The sequence below is a fragment of the Lissotriton vulgaris genome, chromosome 6 (genome assembly GCF_964263255.1).
Source record: "Lissotriton vulgaris chromosome 6, aLisVul1.2, whole genome shotgun sequence".
NCBI classification, from domain to species: Eukaryota; Metazoa; Chordata; class Amphibia; order Caudata; family Salamandridae; genus Lissotriton; species Lissotriton vulgaris.
The window spans coordinates 1,608,420,722-1,608,438,226 of NC_141694.1; the positions used below are offsets into that span (position 1 = coordinate 1,608,420,722).

General features: G+C 43.1%; 1 protein-coding gene across 1 annotated transcript in view; it reads right to left on the bottom strand.

The window, feature by feature from the left end:
- The window catches only part of TTC7A (tetratricopeptide repeat domain 7A), a 1,603,679-nt gene that overhangs the window by 1,310,800 nt on the left and 275,374 nt on the right, over nucleotides 1–17,505 (bottom strand). Inside the window, exon 5 of the mRNA XM_086927774.1 lies at nucleotides 9,850–9,968. Within this exon, the coding sequence (XP_086783900.1) occupies nucleotides 9,850–9,968 (119 nt within the window). The remainder of the gene's footprint in view (nucleotides 1–9,849; nucleotides 9,969–17,505) is intronic.

Sequence of the window (17,505 nt, forward strand, 5' to 3'; positions counted from 1 at the left end):
AACAAGAAGTCGTCTGAGTAACACAAAGCTAAAGCCAACGGCCACTGAAGAAAAACCAACTGTCCCGGCAAGACCTGTCTGGATTCCAAAGATTGGGGATCTGGTCAGAGAAAAGATCGCAGTGAAGAAGGAATATGGGCCTTCTTACAGAAAAGCAGTACCTGTCCTAACAATGAACGGAACAAGATCAGTAGTCCTACCGCCCCTTGCTGGTAAAAAGGAGAACAGAGTTGTATCAATCGACCTAGTAAAACCACAACCATGTGGCCAATAATAAGTAGAAGGCCCAGTGGACTCCCAAGATGTAGCAGAAGACCAAACCTTGCTACAATTCAAGAGGTTCAAACTGAGAGACTAATCACATTTGATAAACCTGCAGTGAATAAAAAAGGACTATGCAACAAAGCCATGGAACTTGTGCCTCTTGAAACCCAATTTGCAACAGTTCGTCAAGAAACACCTGTCTACAATGATTTAGCCTCTGACTATACTAATATGACAAAGGAAGAAGCAACTACAAAGATTAATAACAATCCTGATGCAATTCCAACAATTGACAGAACTGCCTCTGGCTATTTCATCAATTTCGATGACTTTTCTGAAGATTCCAGTGAAAATGAAGAAAAGCCAGCAAACAAGACACTCAAAGAAAAAATAACAGAACTCTTTCATCAACTTGGAGAAATATATCTGATTTCACCATGGATTGAATTGTGAATTGTGTTAGGTGTACTTTTCCTCCTGCTCTGGCTCATTTTAGTTTTAAGCTTGGGAAGAATGATTGAAGGAAAATACAGTACAATGGACACAGCAAGTCAGAACATCAACTTGGTCCTAAAGCCTCACAAGTCATCTCATGTTGAAAATAGAGCCTGTCATCAGTAAACATCACAGCCATTCCTATACCTGGTGGTGTAGCATGGGACGCTACTGATTACGACATCTATGGCCCGGTTGAATTCTTGAAGTATCCACATCAGTTCAAGGTTTCATTAAGTGACTTTGTCTCACCGAGCAGTTTCTCTGATGATTGGGACTTTGAGACTATTAATAATATGATGTCTGATTTAGAAATGTCAGCAAAGTTTACAAATCATGATTATTTAGAAGGTTCATCTGATTATGAAGAAATGTATTGCTTTAATCATTTTGGGCACCACTATTTGCATAAATCTGCAAAACCTAGAACTGTTTTAACTTATAATCAATTGGAACATTGTCCAACAGCACCTAAAGGCAGCTTGAAAACATTTTATGAGAAATTTCCATACTTTTCAGGGTTTAATGTCATAGATCCAGAAACGTTTTATTTAAAAAATGTGAATAAGACAGGAATGAAAAATATGTTAACCAATACAAAACAGATATATTCTGTAAAATGTTATGAAAAACTGTCTGCATTTGGTTTTGAATTCTGGAAAGATAACATTGAAACAAAAACAATCTGGGGTTCAAAAGATTGGCATGTACAGGGATTAGAATCATTATTCAGAACCTGCATGATCCCAGAACAAATGATGTTCTTGAATGACACCATTCAACAAACAACCTGTCTTGGCCTAGCTAAGATAAAAGATTTAAACAACCTGTCTATACCAAAGCCTATGCCTCATAGAAATAGCAATACAGATGAGGGGTTAGACGTGTCCCATATTTTACACCAAAACAGAACTAATCCTGAAAAAATGGTTGATCTGGCCCACAGACACTAATACCTGTCAAGATAGATTCCTGGACAAAACACAGGGGTTCAAACAGAACAAGCCAGACCCAAGATATTCCCAGAGACAACATCCAGGGATAATAACAACATACAGTGTAGGAAAACTATGCCTCGAATGGCTACAGAAATCCACACTACCTGAAATTAAGCAACACTTGACTTTACTTAAAGAAGGTGCTGACTTGCGGGATTTCTTATTGGGACCTCGCAAACAGCGTCAAAAACGTTTCATATACGCCGGTATATATGCTGCTTACAACGAAGCTTGGAAAGTTACGCAAATTGAAACTGCTGAAAAAATATGAGAAGTTGATCGTATTAATTTGGAAAAATCACAGTCTGTAGTGGACAATGGTTTAACGACTCTATCCTCCAGAATTTATTCACTGGACAGCATCGTATCATCTGCTATTGATATAATAGAACAGTATATGCTGCTTACAACGAAGCTTGGAAAGTTACGCAAATTGAAACTGCTGAAAAAATATGAGAAGTTGATCGTATTAATTTGGAAAAATCACAGTCTGTAGTGGACAATGGTTTAACGACTCTATCCTCCAGAATTTATTCACTGGACAGCATCGTATCATCTGCTATTGATATAATAGAACAGTATATGCTAATTTTTACAACATGGCCAGTCCCAATTACGTTCTATTGTACAGTTAGGCTGGACGTTACAAAATCTGCGTTCAGGCTACGTGCCTTGGCGTCTAATCAACACAACGTCATTATTTTCTATCTTTAACCTTACTGATAAACAAATCTCTTTGGCACAAAAAGGAGCAGACTATACGGTGCTGAGCATTGAAAAAGTAGAAAGATTACCATTAACAGTTTCCGAGAAACCTGTCATTGAATGGATAATACATGGTACCATAACAATACCAATAACGAGATTCCAGCTTCAATACTGCCTACAGCATATACCAGCGGGCCTGTATGAAAGGTTGGGTAAAGGATACAGCAAGTCGACCTGGAATTTACCTTACACACATAGATGTTGGAGTGGGGGTAACAAAGAGGCATTTCTTAGTGGAAACAATTGTGAAAAATCACTAAGTGGTACACTTCTATGTCAAGAAATTAATTTACATGGAGCCTGTGAGGGTTCATCTAATGACCTTTCTTGCCACTTGCACGGCACTCCAGCAACACAAATAGAACCTGTTTTCAGGCAGCTTTCCAACGATAGCTACGTTATGTTAAGTCACCACAGCTGTTGTGGCATGTTGCCAGGAACGTCCTATCTCGTCAGTGTTACATCCAGGGTCACTTGTTTTATGCAAGTATTGTATCCAAACAGCAAGCCAGACAAGGAGGCAACGATTTGGCCTTCATTGAACATCTCTTCTATTCGAATTGATACATTAAGCAGAATGAAAGCCATTCTTTTACCAAAAACTGTGCCTTTGACCTCGTCTAGAGAAACGTATGATCTGCAAGTTGCAAGGACCTCAGCAGAGATACATACATTATTATCAACAAATGCCCCGTACATTTCGTAGAAATGTTAGGTCAAATTTTAAACATGTCAGATACCAGTGGCATCGCACATGTATTTAAGACACTTTTTCAGGACTATAAGCACCCTTTAAAGCAGTCCTGAGCATTTTTCCGAATTTCGTGCACTCTGTGTTCGGCGGTCTGCCTCTCATTTTGGGACTCCTAGCAGGAATTCATTTTTTGTTCCTTCTGCTCCGATACGGCACGTCCAGTCACCAGCGATACCCAGGTTACCATGGAACAAGCGATCCAGGCACTGCGGTACCAAAATAGGATAACACAGGTTCTCGGCTTGGCTCGTCTAAGAGATCTGAATACCACATGGTTTCTATCATTCAGACCAATCTGGCAAGATTGCATCTTACCTGTTCTACGATGCCTGCTCTGCGGAGAAGAATGCGTGTTAGACATCTGTCTCTCACTTCCATCAGTAGTACCTATGGATGTCGATACTTTGCTTGGTTCAGTAACGGCTCATGCAACGTGTTGTCCCCAGCGGCTACCAATTCTGATGACGGCATTCCTTGAGACCTCACAATTACGACTAGGTGGCGGTGAGGTACGAGATGAAAGCGGCACACAGGTACAACTTTCTGTGAACATTGCTGATCCAGATCACGCTGACGGTAATGCATCTCACATATGCACTATTTCTACTTTTTCGGAAGTGGCCCAACTTTCACCTACTGTGGTAGACAAATTCTTTGCCAGCCTATCTGAGTTAATGTTTTCTCCTAACAACAAGAATAACTCTTGAGAAACAAGCACACAGCGTTCCCTGAACTTTGATTTCGGCCTTCAGTTTTGATAAACAGAACTTCTAAAATTTGGAACTATTTTTTACTACAACAACATTATTTTTCTCAATACCAAAATATTTACTTTTTTGGCACAGAGTAATCTGCTTAATGTAGAACTATTCTTAGAGAACAAGATTTCTATTTTTTGATACCTAGGGACAATATTTTGAAATTAGCCTCTAGCATATGTACAGTATTATGTTAATCTGTGATGAAATGGTCTCGACCTTCTCTTCTGTATTAAGAGCTATTTCATAAATGTAAATTTCGTGAATCATTCAGCCAGTATTTTAAAATGCTTAGAAAACGTACAGTACAATACTCATTTTTCATTTACAAACCATTTCAAATGCATTTTATGTATTTTTTGGGGTGGGATTGTAAACACATGCTTAGAAATGTTATAACTGCTTTGTATTTAGTAAAGATGGACATTCTACGTGGAGTGGGTGTTGTAACGTATCTAGGGCTCTAGTGTAATTTTCCCGATTCATGCCCTTATATAGATATAACTTATCTTATCCTTATATAGGCATAAGAATCATAACCATATTTAGACACAGCCAATGCAGTCCAAATACGGCATGGCTACTTCCACTAAGCTCCTAGAGTACAATGAGTTCTTGAAGACAACCAGCCTTCAGCAGTACGGGAATTACCCCTGCTTCAGTATTGATTTGTCCCAGAACTCCTGGAGCGTGTAAAGAACTTCGAGTTCTTAGTGACGTTATTATGTCCACCCTTACGTCAAACTCAGCACCTTCCAGGTATAAATATGCCCACATCTGCCCTAGCAAGCACACAGTGGTTTTGGAGCAGATCGACTAACTACTTGCCCGACGCCCTGCTGTATGCGAGTGCGGAAGGAAGCCGACCCTCCTGCTGACGCACTGAGAGAGACGCTGTCTTTTCTCCTGAAGAGAAATCCAGCTCCAGTGTTTCCCTGCTACCCTAGCGGGTTACTGGGAGATCGAGTCCTGAGAGAGAGATACAAGACCTCCTTCATTCTATAACCAAGGTACGGAGTTGATTAGACCCTTAGAGAAATCTTGGATAGATTCTTGGCAGAAACTATTTAACTCAAGCTACACCTCACTTACTTCTTCCCTTGTACTAGACTTAGGTTAGGTACACCGGGGTAGGCATATTTTAGATGCACCAGTTGAATACTTTTAGTCATTATTTATCATTGTATGTATTTTATCTATTTTATGTATCTTATGGCTTAGAAACCATATAAATGCTTTTACAGTATTATTTCATAATACTCTTTTTACTGTACGCACTTTACTTCATGTCAAGTATTACGATTGTTGCAATTCACTTCTCTTGCATGAGAAAGAAGACTGCTCAATAAATAACCTTTTTATTGAAAACGCCCATCTCTCTATTTCTCTGCAAAAACCCTGGTGAAACGAAGCATGCACGATTGACTGAGTGAAATAGCCATCTATTGTTTCCGCGACTCTGGAGATATACTCCTTATTCTTGGGGGAGCAAAGTTGTCATGTTTATGCGGTTGTCAGAAACAAATCCCTTCTTGTGTATTCGAGAAAGTTTCTAGTGACCTCTGAGCTAGCTGGCATTCACAATTAAGTCTAACATATTCAACAGAGACCTAGTCGACTTCAGTCCTACGTCTAAACTATCGTTTATGTTATTCCAATGCGCAGAGCCTATTGGGAATATAGGAACTACAGTACAAAATATTCCTTTTATATATGCCCTACCACCAAATAACTAAAGTACTACGAACTCCTAAACCACATTAAACAAAAAACAAATAAGTACTACCCACAAAAATTAATCATACACTTTGAACAAGCCATGGAATAATCAATTTTCAAAGTTTACCCACACACAACTGAACAAGGCTGTTGCTACCATTTCTTTCAAAGCATAGGGAGACATCTCCTTCAATATGCACTTTAGGCCTGATTACGGGTTTGGCGGACCAACTGCCCGCAACCGCGGCTGCCATGAGACCGCAGCACCAGCGGTCTTCTGAAAACCATACTACCAGTTTACCATGATGCCCATGGAGTGGCTGTGGAGAGCTTGTGGCAGTGGCGATTACTTTTCCGTATATATTAATGCCTGTGTGAGCATTCCGACTACATATGTGTCGGATGCACACATATGCAAGATACATGTGGAAAAATACCAATTACTCACTGCTGGAGTTGGGCCCATATGTAGGCAGTCCAGGCAGTGGGTATATGGCACAAAAAGGAATCACCTGTACATCGCCACAAACAGGGTCACAATCCTCAGGGTGAAGAGGCTCCTGTGAAGGGGGGACCTGAAGAAAGGTATCCATGTTAAACCCTGACTGGAACAACAGGAAAGGGGTGAGTATGCAACCAAAATCCTTAATTTCCCCCAAACTTGAAGCTGGCTGTCCCATTGCCGCAGTCAGCTTGTCAAATAGCCAACTCGTAATACGGATGGCAGTGAAACTACTCTGTACCGCCCTATGGCAGTTGCTTTTCCCCAGACCACGACACCAGCAGTCTGTGGAATGCTGGAGGGTTTGGCGGATAAGCTGAGGTCTTTGCAATAGCAATCCACCCAACTCGTAATACGGTAATCTGACAGCGAATGCGGGTTTAGCGGTTCACGGACTGCCAATAACGCAATAAGGCCCTAAGTGTGAATATGCTACAAACAGTCAACTTGCCTTTGAAATAAAAAATATTATAGCAATAGCCTATGTCCCTGTCACAGAAGTAGCTGACCACTCCAAATTACGAATACTTCACTATTACGGTGGTCAGGAGACCGCCGACATGCATGTGGATGGTCCGACCACCCTATTAGGATGTGACTGTCGGGATGGCGGCCAGCAACATGGCGGGGTATGCTGCAGCCATGCAAAAGAGCCACAGCACATGCAGACCCCATAAAGGTGTATTATGCACATCTTAGCACTGTGTGCCATGTACCATGTTGTGCATGGCACATGGTGCAACAAGTTGAGTGGGGGCACTACTTGTGCCCCCAGGGCCACTTTACAATGTCCCACCATGGACGGGGCGCTGTGTGGGGCCCTCCATATCTCTTTCTGACAACTTTTACGTGGCAGTTTTACCACCATGAAAAGGCTGTCAGAAAAGGATATTGTAATACCAATGTTGGTGCCAGCCTCAGCACCTCCGCGATTGTCGGACGCTGCTCCGACTGCCACCCCGTTGGGATGTCTGATCCTGGCGGAGGTGGCAGTCTTTCATCAACAGAATAGTGTAATGCGGTGGTTGGACAGATCGGCTGTCGGACTCCCACATAAGGACTGTCATGTGCAGTACAACCACCATCGTAATGAGGCCCTAAGTTTCCTAATGGATTATTTTGAAGACACTTGAGTTGGCATACTACATCGCTCCAAGCACAGATGCTACCCATAATTTCAGATACCATTGTAGAAAGTGTATGACAGCACCTTGGCATAGGAAGCCAAAACAAACAACACAGTGGAATATTTGCGCAACGCCTTCCGAACCACACTAGACAGGGCCCAATCTGCATTCTATACATTTCCAGAAGCACTGCCAAAAGGGAAGAGGTACCAACAACTACCAATGGAGCAATTTGTAACCCAAATAGCATCTGAAGGTATTAAACAAACCGAAAGAATGTAAGACATGCTTCAGTTTAAAGTAAAACTCTTCATAAACAAAGGTCTAGATTGGAAATATTAGCCAGAAGCATGTTATAAAATGAATACCAACCTACAAAGCTCCCAAAAGTAGTATAGCATAATCTTAGCCAACATTATAAAATGGTTTGGAATTAACATAATATTGTATCACATCAGTCAAAGCAATAAATAAAATTCCAATTTTAATACTGATATAATAAAATAATATATAATTATTTATATAATTCATATATGTATATTATTTATATAAAAAATCTAAACCGCACCAACCAGAAACATCAAACAACAAACTCAATCTGTTATGTAAAATAATTACAGCACATAAAATATGCAATACCAAATAACAATCACATAGCACCTAGATAAATAATAAGATAAACCAATTTCCACCCTAAACAAATACATTACATATGGCTTACTGTTCTGTAGCTCCAGATCATTCTCTGTATCCAAGTAATTACAAAGTATACTCCACCAACAAGTGGAAAATATTTTCCAAAAAGGCCGACAAAAAGTTCACAAATAAAACCAATCCAATAAAGATCCATTGAAGCAATCCAAAATAACTAGGAACCATAAAAAAACCTGAGAAAGTGTTTAAAAAAGGAAATGCTCGTTGAAATCCGAAAAAATGGAAGTCCTACAAACAAACTAGATGCTCTACGACCTACTCCCATTTTAAATAATTACTTACTTAATTTTAGGGCAGCTGAGCAAAGTGCTACCAGGTTATTGTCTTTTTTTTGCTTAATATTTGCCTATTCCTACTTAATTTTCACTTTATTAACTTGTAAGGTATATTCTAACATGACCACCAACCATTTTACAACAGTAAACAAAAACAAATAGTTAATATGAGCCACAAAGCATGAGCAGGCATGCATCATGATGCACACATGGGTACGGGTCATAATGCACACTTGTGCCTGTGTTCTCAACACATGTACATTTTGATGCTCATTTATGAATCACCAGCCATCTTCGAATGGGTTGAATTTAATAGAAAATGCATTGCAAGGTTGGTAATCATATGCGTACAAGCGTAATAGTGCTTTTAGAGCTGAGACCTACTGACTTTGCCAATGCCTGTTTTCTTAAAGCATAGATTTCAGATATGAATATTATTCAGCTGTGAAAAGCATTTGTGAACATATAGTGGCCAATTTCGATCTCGGTCGTAAAACCTCCAACCTTAGGTCGAATTACAATTTGGGAGGTCGGAAATTAAACTGGCCGGTCATTGCGGCTGCATTCCAACAGGAATGAGGAGCCTGTCGGCAAGTCAGAGACCAGCCCGTAATCCATATGGACAGCGTTTTATGCTATCCAAATTACGATGCCATGTTTCTGGCAGGCTTTCCATGCCAGGCTTTCCGACATTGAAAGCCAGCACCGTGTGGCATGCATCATGAGGTGCCTGCCATGCGTTGCAGGGATGAACAAACCTCTCACTTCTTATGGGAGCTTGTGCTACAGCCGTAGCACATGCCTCCATTGGGAAATGTGAGTATGCGACCACACCAGGTGCGGTAGGATTGTAATTAGGCAGTTGGGACTGCGGACTGGAGGTCGTTCAAACCCGTATGCGCGTTGTATCCAACGACATCATAATAAGCCCCTTAAAGTTGAATTAATAAAGTATCAAGCCTGCAACTACAATAAAGAAATCGGATTTCTGTTTTTCTTTTAAAGACAGACCTGCAACTTTGTGCACCATCCAGGGTTGCTTGAGCAATGAGTAGGTTTTAAATTGTTCCCTTGATGTAAGTTTGGATAACACCTTCTGCAAGCATATCTCATACCAAGAGTCAAATATGCTAATGCCAACAGAAAATCATTTTCATTTTTATGGTAGAGCAGATTGAGGAAGGAGCTAATCTGTGGACTCCAGCAGAGTAGGGGTCAAAACACCCATGTGTAAACATACAACAATCAAGAGAAACAGCAAAAAGATGGATTTTCTACATAACAACATATTTTGGACTGCAGATTCACTAGAGGTGATATGCCTGGGGTACATTACCAAAGCACTATGATGCAGTCGAAGCTGCTTTAGACTAGGCTGTCCTTGTGCCTTGCATAGTTTGGATGCATATGTAATCACATCTCTGCAGCTGCAAATAGGTTGATCTTATATGTAAAACTGCATAATCACTACTTACCCCTTTTTTAAGTGAGCCACATAGGCACTTTGGAGGGCTGCTTCCAAAAAATAGGTGAGTTCAAAATCCTGGGATGACACACTGGATTTTAAGTGCCTTGATGGTGTGCCACTCGACAGCTGAAAGAATTAAATATATTTTAAAACAACAGTCCGTTCAAACCATTTCATCGCCATAAATTATGAGCAGGCCCAAAATTAAGAAATAAACTTTGATAATGCAACATATTTTAAGAAAAGTTCCTGATCACAGTTTCCGCAAACAGACCAAGCACTTCAGTATTGATTTGAGCCCCTGTGACTCTTGGGGGGAAAACAAAACATGTCATAACATGTAACTAAGCAGCTTCAATTCACAGTTTGATAAATCATCTGATGTTGTAATGTGCTATGACTTGACATACCAAAATAAGTCATAATTATCAGTTTGCTAAAGCGTAGAGAACACAGTACAGTCACATTGAAGAAGACCTTGGCCACCTTAATCCAGACCATTACGGACACCGTCTCCAGTCCTGAGAATTTCGCCTACACATTCCCAGATGTGCCAGCTTATTTTGTTTAATGGAAGTAAGACAAGACCACAACACCCAGAATGCAATATGCAATCAGACAAAATTTCAGGATCTGATGTAGTACCCGTAATGACCAGGAGGGAGGCGGTCACTCTTCAGGAGCTTATGCAGCAACCTTTTCGGTTCAGCGCCTGTAGCACGTGTAGACACGCTTGCATTGGAACTGATGAATCACTGTCAGTAACTTGGTGAAGGTGGTTCTGAGTTTTGGGAGATGGGAGGGATTTGGGGAAACTGAGCGACACAACACAATTCACGACTGCAGTCCAAGTGATGCACCTTTTCTCATCCTTGAATAAACCTGGTTATAAATAGGTTGTAAAGCTGTGCAGATACCATAACAGTTTGCTGGAAACCTGTGTTGCACATCTCTATCTGCTTAAGAAACTGCAATAGCAAGATCCACAAAGTATAAAATCCTTATTACTGGTCTTATTATTATTAACATTAGTGCTATTAATAATAGTGGTAATTGCAGTAAGAATACTAGTAGTTGTCGTAATAATGATAATAATAATGACAGCAATAATAATGTTGTGGAATATTTACAACTGGAATACAAGTTCAAAAAATGTTCAATTCTAAACAATCACTAAAGGCCATGGGGATTGAATGAAAAAAGAAAGGAACTGATTAAAAAAAAAAAAAAGTACACTGTATAATAAGAAAAAGGAGGTGTGCATTGTGCAACACACATATCTGAACCCTAGTTATAGATTCCTTACCTTAGAATTAGCTCCAGGCGTCAGACTGGATCCGGAGAATTTTTTTCGTAGCATTACCCCTGCGCATCGGAAGGCGGCATTGGTCAACTGTGCGTTCATTGTCGGCGTTGTGGTCGCCGGGATGACGTTGTGGTGTCTACTTAGACACCGCTCCTGCGCAGTTTTCTTTTTCCGCACCAGCCAGCGCAGATCCGGAGAGAGTGCGCCCCCTAGTCACTTTTTGACGAACCCTTTTTTGACTTTTGTCAAAATCTTTTTGATGTTTCGACTCCTGGTGCATGAGGGATGTCCAGTCGTCGGCCCGGTCTCAAGCCCTGTGACTCCTGTCACAAGTTAATGTTCACCTCGTGTGTCTGTGGTGCCTGGAGTACGACTATGACCCAAAGTCGTGCTCCGACTGCCGAGCCCTGAACCCGAAGTCTTTGCGGGAGCGCTCCTGAAAGCTTTTGGAGGTCTGGCAGTCCGCTCTGTTCCGTTCGAGGTCCCGGTCGAGGGGAAGGACGTGGGACCAGTACCGGAGCCTCCAGACTAGAAGGCTGGTACCAGGAACACCAGGAACCCAAAGAAGCTTGCTTCTGAGGGCTGGAATAATACCTCCCACACCAGTTACCATTGTGGGAGGTATGATTCCACAATTTTTGACACCCAACACAATAAGGTTACTTTCAGCCATTTTAGAGTTGGTCAGTACGTGGTTGCATAATGCCACTCTATATGTCGTAAATGGCTGATACACTGACCATCCGGGAGAATTTACTCGGTAGGCTGTAGGGGTGTTTTGCTCATGCAGTGGCACCCTCTCACTTAGAACCAGGCACACTGCACTCCGGATTGTGAAGGCCTGCTACAGGTTTTAAGTGCAGTCACCCTTAGATATAGTAAACCTATATCGAATGGTGCATGCACCAACCTATACAGGCTGTAATGGCAGACCTGTAGATCCATTTTGCAAGGCATCTCATGGGTGGCATAATACATGCTTTAGCCCATGGGAGGCCTCTGGGGTACCTATGCCCTGGGTACATGGGTACCATATACTAGGGTCTGACAAGGGTACCCCCGTATCCAATCTGCAGTGTACCCGTGTACATGACATAACAGTTTAGGGAGAAAGCAGATAGACTTGGGTCCTGATTAGCAGGATCCCAGTCAGACTAGTCAAAAACAGTATCACATGATGCAAAAAGTGGGGGAAACCATAAGAAGCAGATCCTACTTTCCTACAAGTGGGACCTGAAGTTCCAGTGGGCGCTGCATCAGGACAATCTTTCTGATGTCTTCCAGATCTCGGAGGGGAATGAGATTCAGTTGCAGTGGTGGCTGACGAACCAAGATTGGGTCAGAAACAGATTCCTCTCCCTTCCCTTCCCCAACCAGAGTTCACAGTGGTGATGGATGCGTCACTCCTGGGATGGGTCAGCCACATGGGAAAGGCAAGATCAGGGGTCTCTGGTCTCCGGTGGAGTCCAGGCTACACATCAACCTTCTGGAGGTCCAGGAGATTCATATTGCACTGAAGGCATTCATTACTTCTGTCAGAGTAGCGCAGGAGTTCACAGACAACATCACCGGCATGTGGTACTGCAGCAAACAGGCCGGGGTGGGGTTGTGGACCCTATGTCAAGAGGCTCTTCGCCTTTGGACATGGCTGCAACATCAGGGCATATCCCTGGTGGTAAAACACCTGGTGGGTTCCCTGAACGCTAGGGCGGACAAAGTAAGCCACTGGTGCATGATGGATCATGAATGGCTTCTTCACTCGGAGGTGGTGCAAGGACTCTGCAGTGGGGAGAGCCTTGGTTAGAACTGTTGGCCACTGAATAGAAACGTGCAATGTTAGCAGTTCTGCACTTTGGAGTGCACTCGCTCTGCATCACCTTTTGTTGCGAGTGGAATTACGCCTCCTGTACGCCTTTGCACCTGTACCACTTCTACTCAGAGTGCTGAAGAAGTTCAAGCGCGACCGGGCCCAAGTAATTCCTGTGGCTCCGGACTGAGTGCAAAGAGTCTGGTACCCTGAGCGCTTGAGCAAGGCCATCGATGCTCCGATCAGACTGCCTTTTCGGTAAGAACTTCTGTTGCAGCAGCAGGGGACGTTTCTCCATCCAAACCTGTCCAGTATCCACCTCCTTGCATGGAGATTGAGCAGCAGCAGTTGACAGCTTTTGACCTTACTCCCGAAGTCTGTAACGTCATCTTGGCAGCCAGGCGTCCCTCCACTAAAACGGTATACGCCTGTAGATGGAACAAATTTGTGGCATGATGCAAAGGAAAGGCTGTGGATACCCTTTCTGCCCCCCTTTCAGAGGTTGTCCTCTTCATTCTTTCTTTCGTCCAGAATGGCGCTGCTCTGGCCACTCTTAAAGGCTATCTGTCAGTCACTTTGGCCTTTCTCCAGCTTCCTAATCAGCCTTCTCTTTTCAAGACCCCTATTGTTAACAGATTTTTGAAGGGCATTACTCATCCTTTTCCTCCTTCTCCTTTCGTAATGCCTCAGTGGGACTTGAAGCTTGTCCTCACTTATATTATGTGTGCTCTCTTTCAGCCGTTATATAATCGTCCTCTTTGTCGCCTTACTTTAAAGACTGCTTTCCAGCTAACCATCACATCTGCACGCAGGGTGAGTGAGCTTCAGGCTCTTTCTTCCAAATTTCCCTTTCTTGCTGTCCATAAGAACAAAGTGGTGCTTTGTACTAGGCCTCTTTTCTGCCCAAAGTGGTTACCTCTTTCTACATATGCCAGACCATCACATTGCCCACCTTCTTCCAGCCTCCACACCCTTCCAAAGAAGAGGAGATACTTTATCTGGACCAAAAACGTGAGCTGTCCTTCTACCTTGACCGCAATTAAGACTTCCGGGTGAACTCTTCGTGGGTTATGTGGATGCCAAGAAAGGTCGGGCAGTACACACGTATCATCTCTCCATGGGTTGTCTTATGCATTAAGATCTGTTATTCTTTGTCAAAAAAGGAACCTCCAGTAGAACTGCGCGCCCACTCCACTAAGGCAACGGCAGCCACTACTGCTTGAAACATGGAGTTCCGTTGGTTGACATCTGCCAGGCAGTCACATGGGCATCCCTGCACACGTTCACAAACATTACTGCCTCGACAGCCAAGTCCAGAGAGACAGCTTTTTGGGCTATTCTGTTCTCCAGGACTTCCAAGTGTGAACTTAGTGCGCAGACCCATCACCAAGGTTGACATTGCTAGGGTATCTATTCTAAGGTAAGGAATCTAACACTACGGTCTCTTTCAGATTAACATCTTACTTACTTTCGATAACAATGTATCTGTAACAGACATATATAGTTATAGATTCCTTACCACCCCACCTATCCTCCCCATTCTGCAAACTGTCTTAAAGGGATAGGGAATCTATTACAGGGCCCAGGTTATGTGCAAAAACCACAGTTGATGAACAGAATGCAGAACAATGTCATACATTCACCCCAGTGCAGAGATCTGGGCCTAAATCCTTCGTTTTTTTGCACTCCACACCACCCCAGTTCAGACATGGCCATATGCAAATCAGTCTGACCCTGTGCTCCCCACACCACTTGATTCAAGCAAGCCGGGCTGAAGGCAGCTGGAATGCCAGAAACCGGTCCTCGGAAGCTTGTTTCTGGTCCAGGGAAGGCATGGCTTGGCAGTTCGGGCTGGACTGTTCCCATGAGGCACAGGGTCAGACTGATTTGCAAATATGTGGAAACTTCATGGTTTTTGCTGGCTAGGCAACCATCACAATATTTCCCTGCCTTCGTAGGGAAATCAATTAACCCCAAAGATCAGAAAGAAACCATTCTACACATCACAGCTGTTGGTTGTTTGTTTAAAAAAAATAAAATCTTGCTTTGGGATTTTGTTGTGCAATAACAAAAGGAAATGCTGAGTGGGGCCAAAAATAAATTGGTACCGCTCACCATTTCCCCAGCCTAGAGGTCAGCAACTAATTTCTAAATGTGGCTGATGATTTTACACTGGAGTAGTGGAGACAATAACCTCTACTGACCTAGCAGGCCAAAGGGGCCATCAGCCAAGGGCTAAATGTTGCCCTCAGGAGGATATTTACAATGGTAACAGAAATCAACCGATGAATGGTAAACATAGGAACTCAGAATCAGAGAAAGGGATCTAGATACTGAATGTTGGATTGAGGCAGGATGATATCTTATGGGCACTGTTAGAAATGGGGCAACTGGTAGATTTGGGTATGAGCCCTGGAAAAGCAGCAACCACAATCTTAATCAGGGTAAGAGGGTAAGAGGCAGGAAAATCCTAAATTGACCTCTGCTCAGCCTCTGGTAGCTTGGCATAAAGAAGTCTGGCTTAACTAGAGGCAATGTGTAAAGTATTTGTGCAAAACCTCAAACAGTACAACAGTGATAACACCACAGAAAAAGATCACACCCCAGGCTAGAAAAGGGAGTTTAGTTTAATAAACAAAACAAGACCAACACAACCAAAATCCAATTAGTAGAACTGAAGTTATTCCATTTTAAAGTCTATAGTGAAATATCTGGTCCGGACTAGGACAAAGTGACAAGTTCAGGCCGGCTGCTACAGGGACCGAGTGAGGCCCACGGAACAATCCTGGTTGAGGAGCATTGCATGGATCCGCGATGAAGATGCAAGGCGCAGCAGAGGCGATGCATCAGTTCCAAGATTCGGCGAGACTGCGCTGCAACGCTATGTTGCGTCTACTTCAAGGATCCTGTTGACGGGGCTTGCAATGCTAAGTCGGGTGTCAAGGATACGAGGCACAGTAGAGGCGAAGTGTCTATGCCGATGAGCGGTGAAGCTGCGATTCAGAGTCATTGTGACTTCCGTCAACGAGTGATGCAAGGAGTTTGGGTCGGGAAAAGCATTGTGCCACAGCAGTTTGGAAAGCAATGTGTTAGTCCCAAGATGAGGGAGGTGTGGCGATGCCAGTCTCTTGCAACTGGCCCAATCCACGCAGCAGTGGTGATGCGTAGGTACTGCTTGGGGATGCAAGCTCAGCCAAAGACATGCTCCGGTTCTGTTTGGGGGTGCATCGCCCAGCTGTTAAGATGCATCAGTCCCACTGGCAAGCACCTTAGTCCCACTTAAAAGGCTTCAGTACTGGGGTGACATCACTTGGCAGGATAGTCTCACAGATAGTAGAGTCCAGAAGCAGGGGTTGGAAGCCTCTTATGTCCCTGAGGCTTCAGATCAGAAGGTTAGCCAGCAAACTAGCCCTTGGAGTCACTCTGGATTCTGGGCTCAAGTGATGCAGGTCCAGTCCTTTTCAGCCAGGCAGGAGGGCTGCAGATCAGCACAGCAAAGCAGGAGTCCAGCAGAGTGGCAGTCCACAGGTCCAGAAGTGTACTGTTTTGGTGGTATCTGACGTCCGGTACTTCTATCCATTGGTGCCTATGAAGCGGGGGAGATTCCAAAGCCATGCCCTTGAAGTGCACAGGGGTCTTCATTTCCTGCCCTGTCTCCGAACTCAATACAGGGAAGTATGCAGACATGTGTGTGCAGAAAGGACACAGCCTATTCAGGTTTGAGTGAGTTTGGGCCCAGCTCCTCCCTCCCATCCTGCCAGAGATGGCCAATTGAGACACACCTTGTGTGTAGCTGTCTAAGAGGAATACACCAACGCCAACTGCCAACTACACCCAGGCATGTGATCAGAGAGACTACAGGCACCAAATGGTTAAAGCAAGAAAATTACAACTTTCTAAAAGTGCAATTTTCGAATTGTAATTTAAAATCCAACTTCACAATAAATTAGGATTCCAGAGACACCGAACTTGAAACAATCATATCTTCCCATTTGGGAATTACACATAAAATGTAATAAGGTAAACCCAATGTTATCCTATGGGAGATATAGACCTTGCAATAGTGAAAAACGAATTTTCAGAGTTTTTCACTACCAGGACATGTAAAACATAAAAGTATGTGTCCTTCCTGTTAGATACATTGCACGTTTAGACCTGGCAATAAGTTGATTTTGCAGGTTCAAAATGGCAGTGTACTTCACATACAGGCTCTGCAATGGCAGGCCTGAGAGAGAGATAGAGGGTTATTTAAGGGGGTGGCAAAAGAAGTGCCGCAGGCCCACTACTAACATTTATTCTACAGGGCCTGGGCACATGCAGTGCACTTTACTATGTACTTACAAGTAAGACATATATGCCAATTGGGTATGAGCCAACATTACCTTGTTTAGCGGAGAGAGCACTAGCACTTTAGCATTGGTTAACAGTGCGCAGAGTCCCAATATCAGCACAAACAAGGTCAGAAAAGTGGAGGAAGAAGGCAAAAGATTGGGGCGAAAACCATCCTATGGCTGAAAGGGCTAACAGACACTCATGAATTTCCTGTTCAT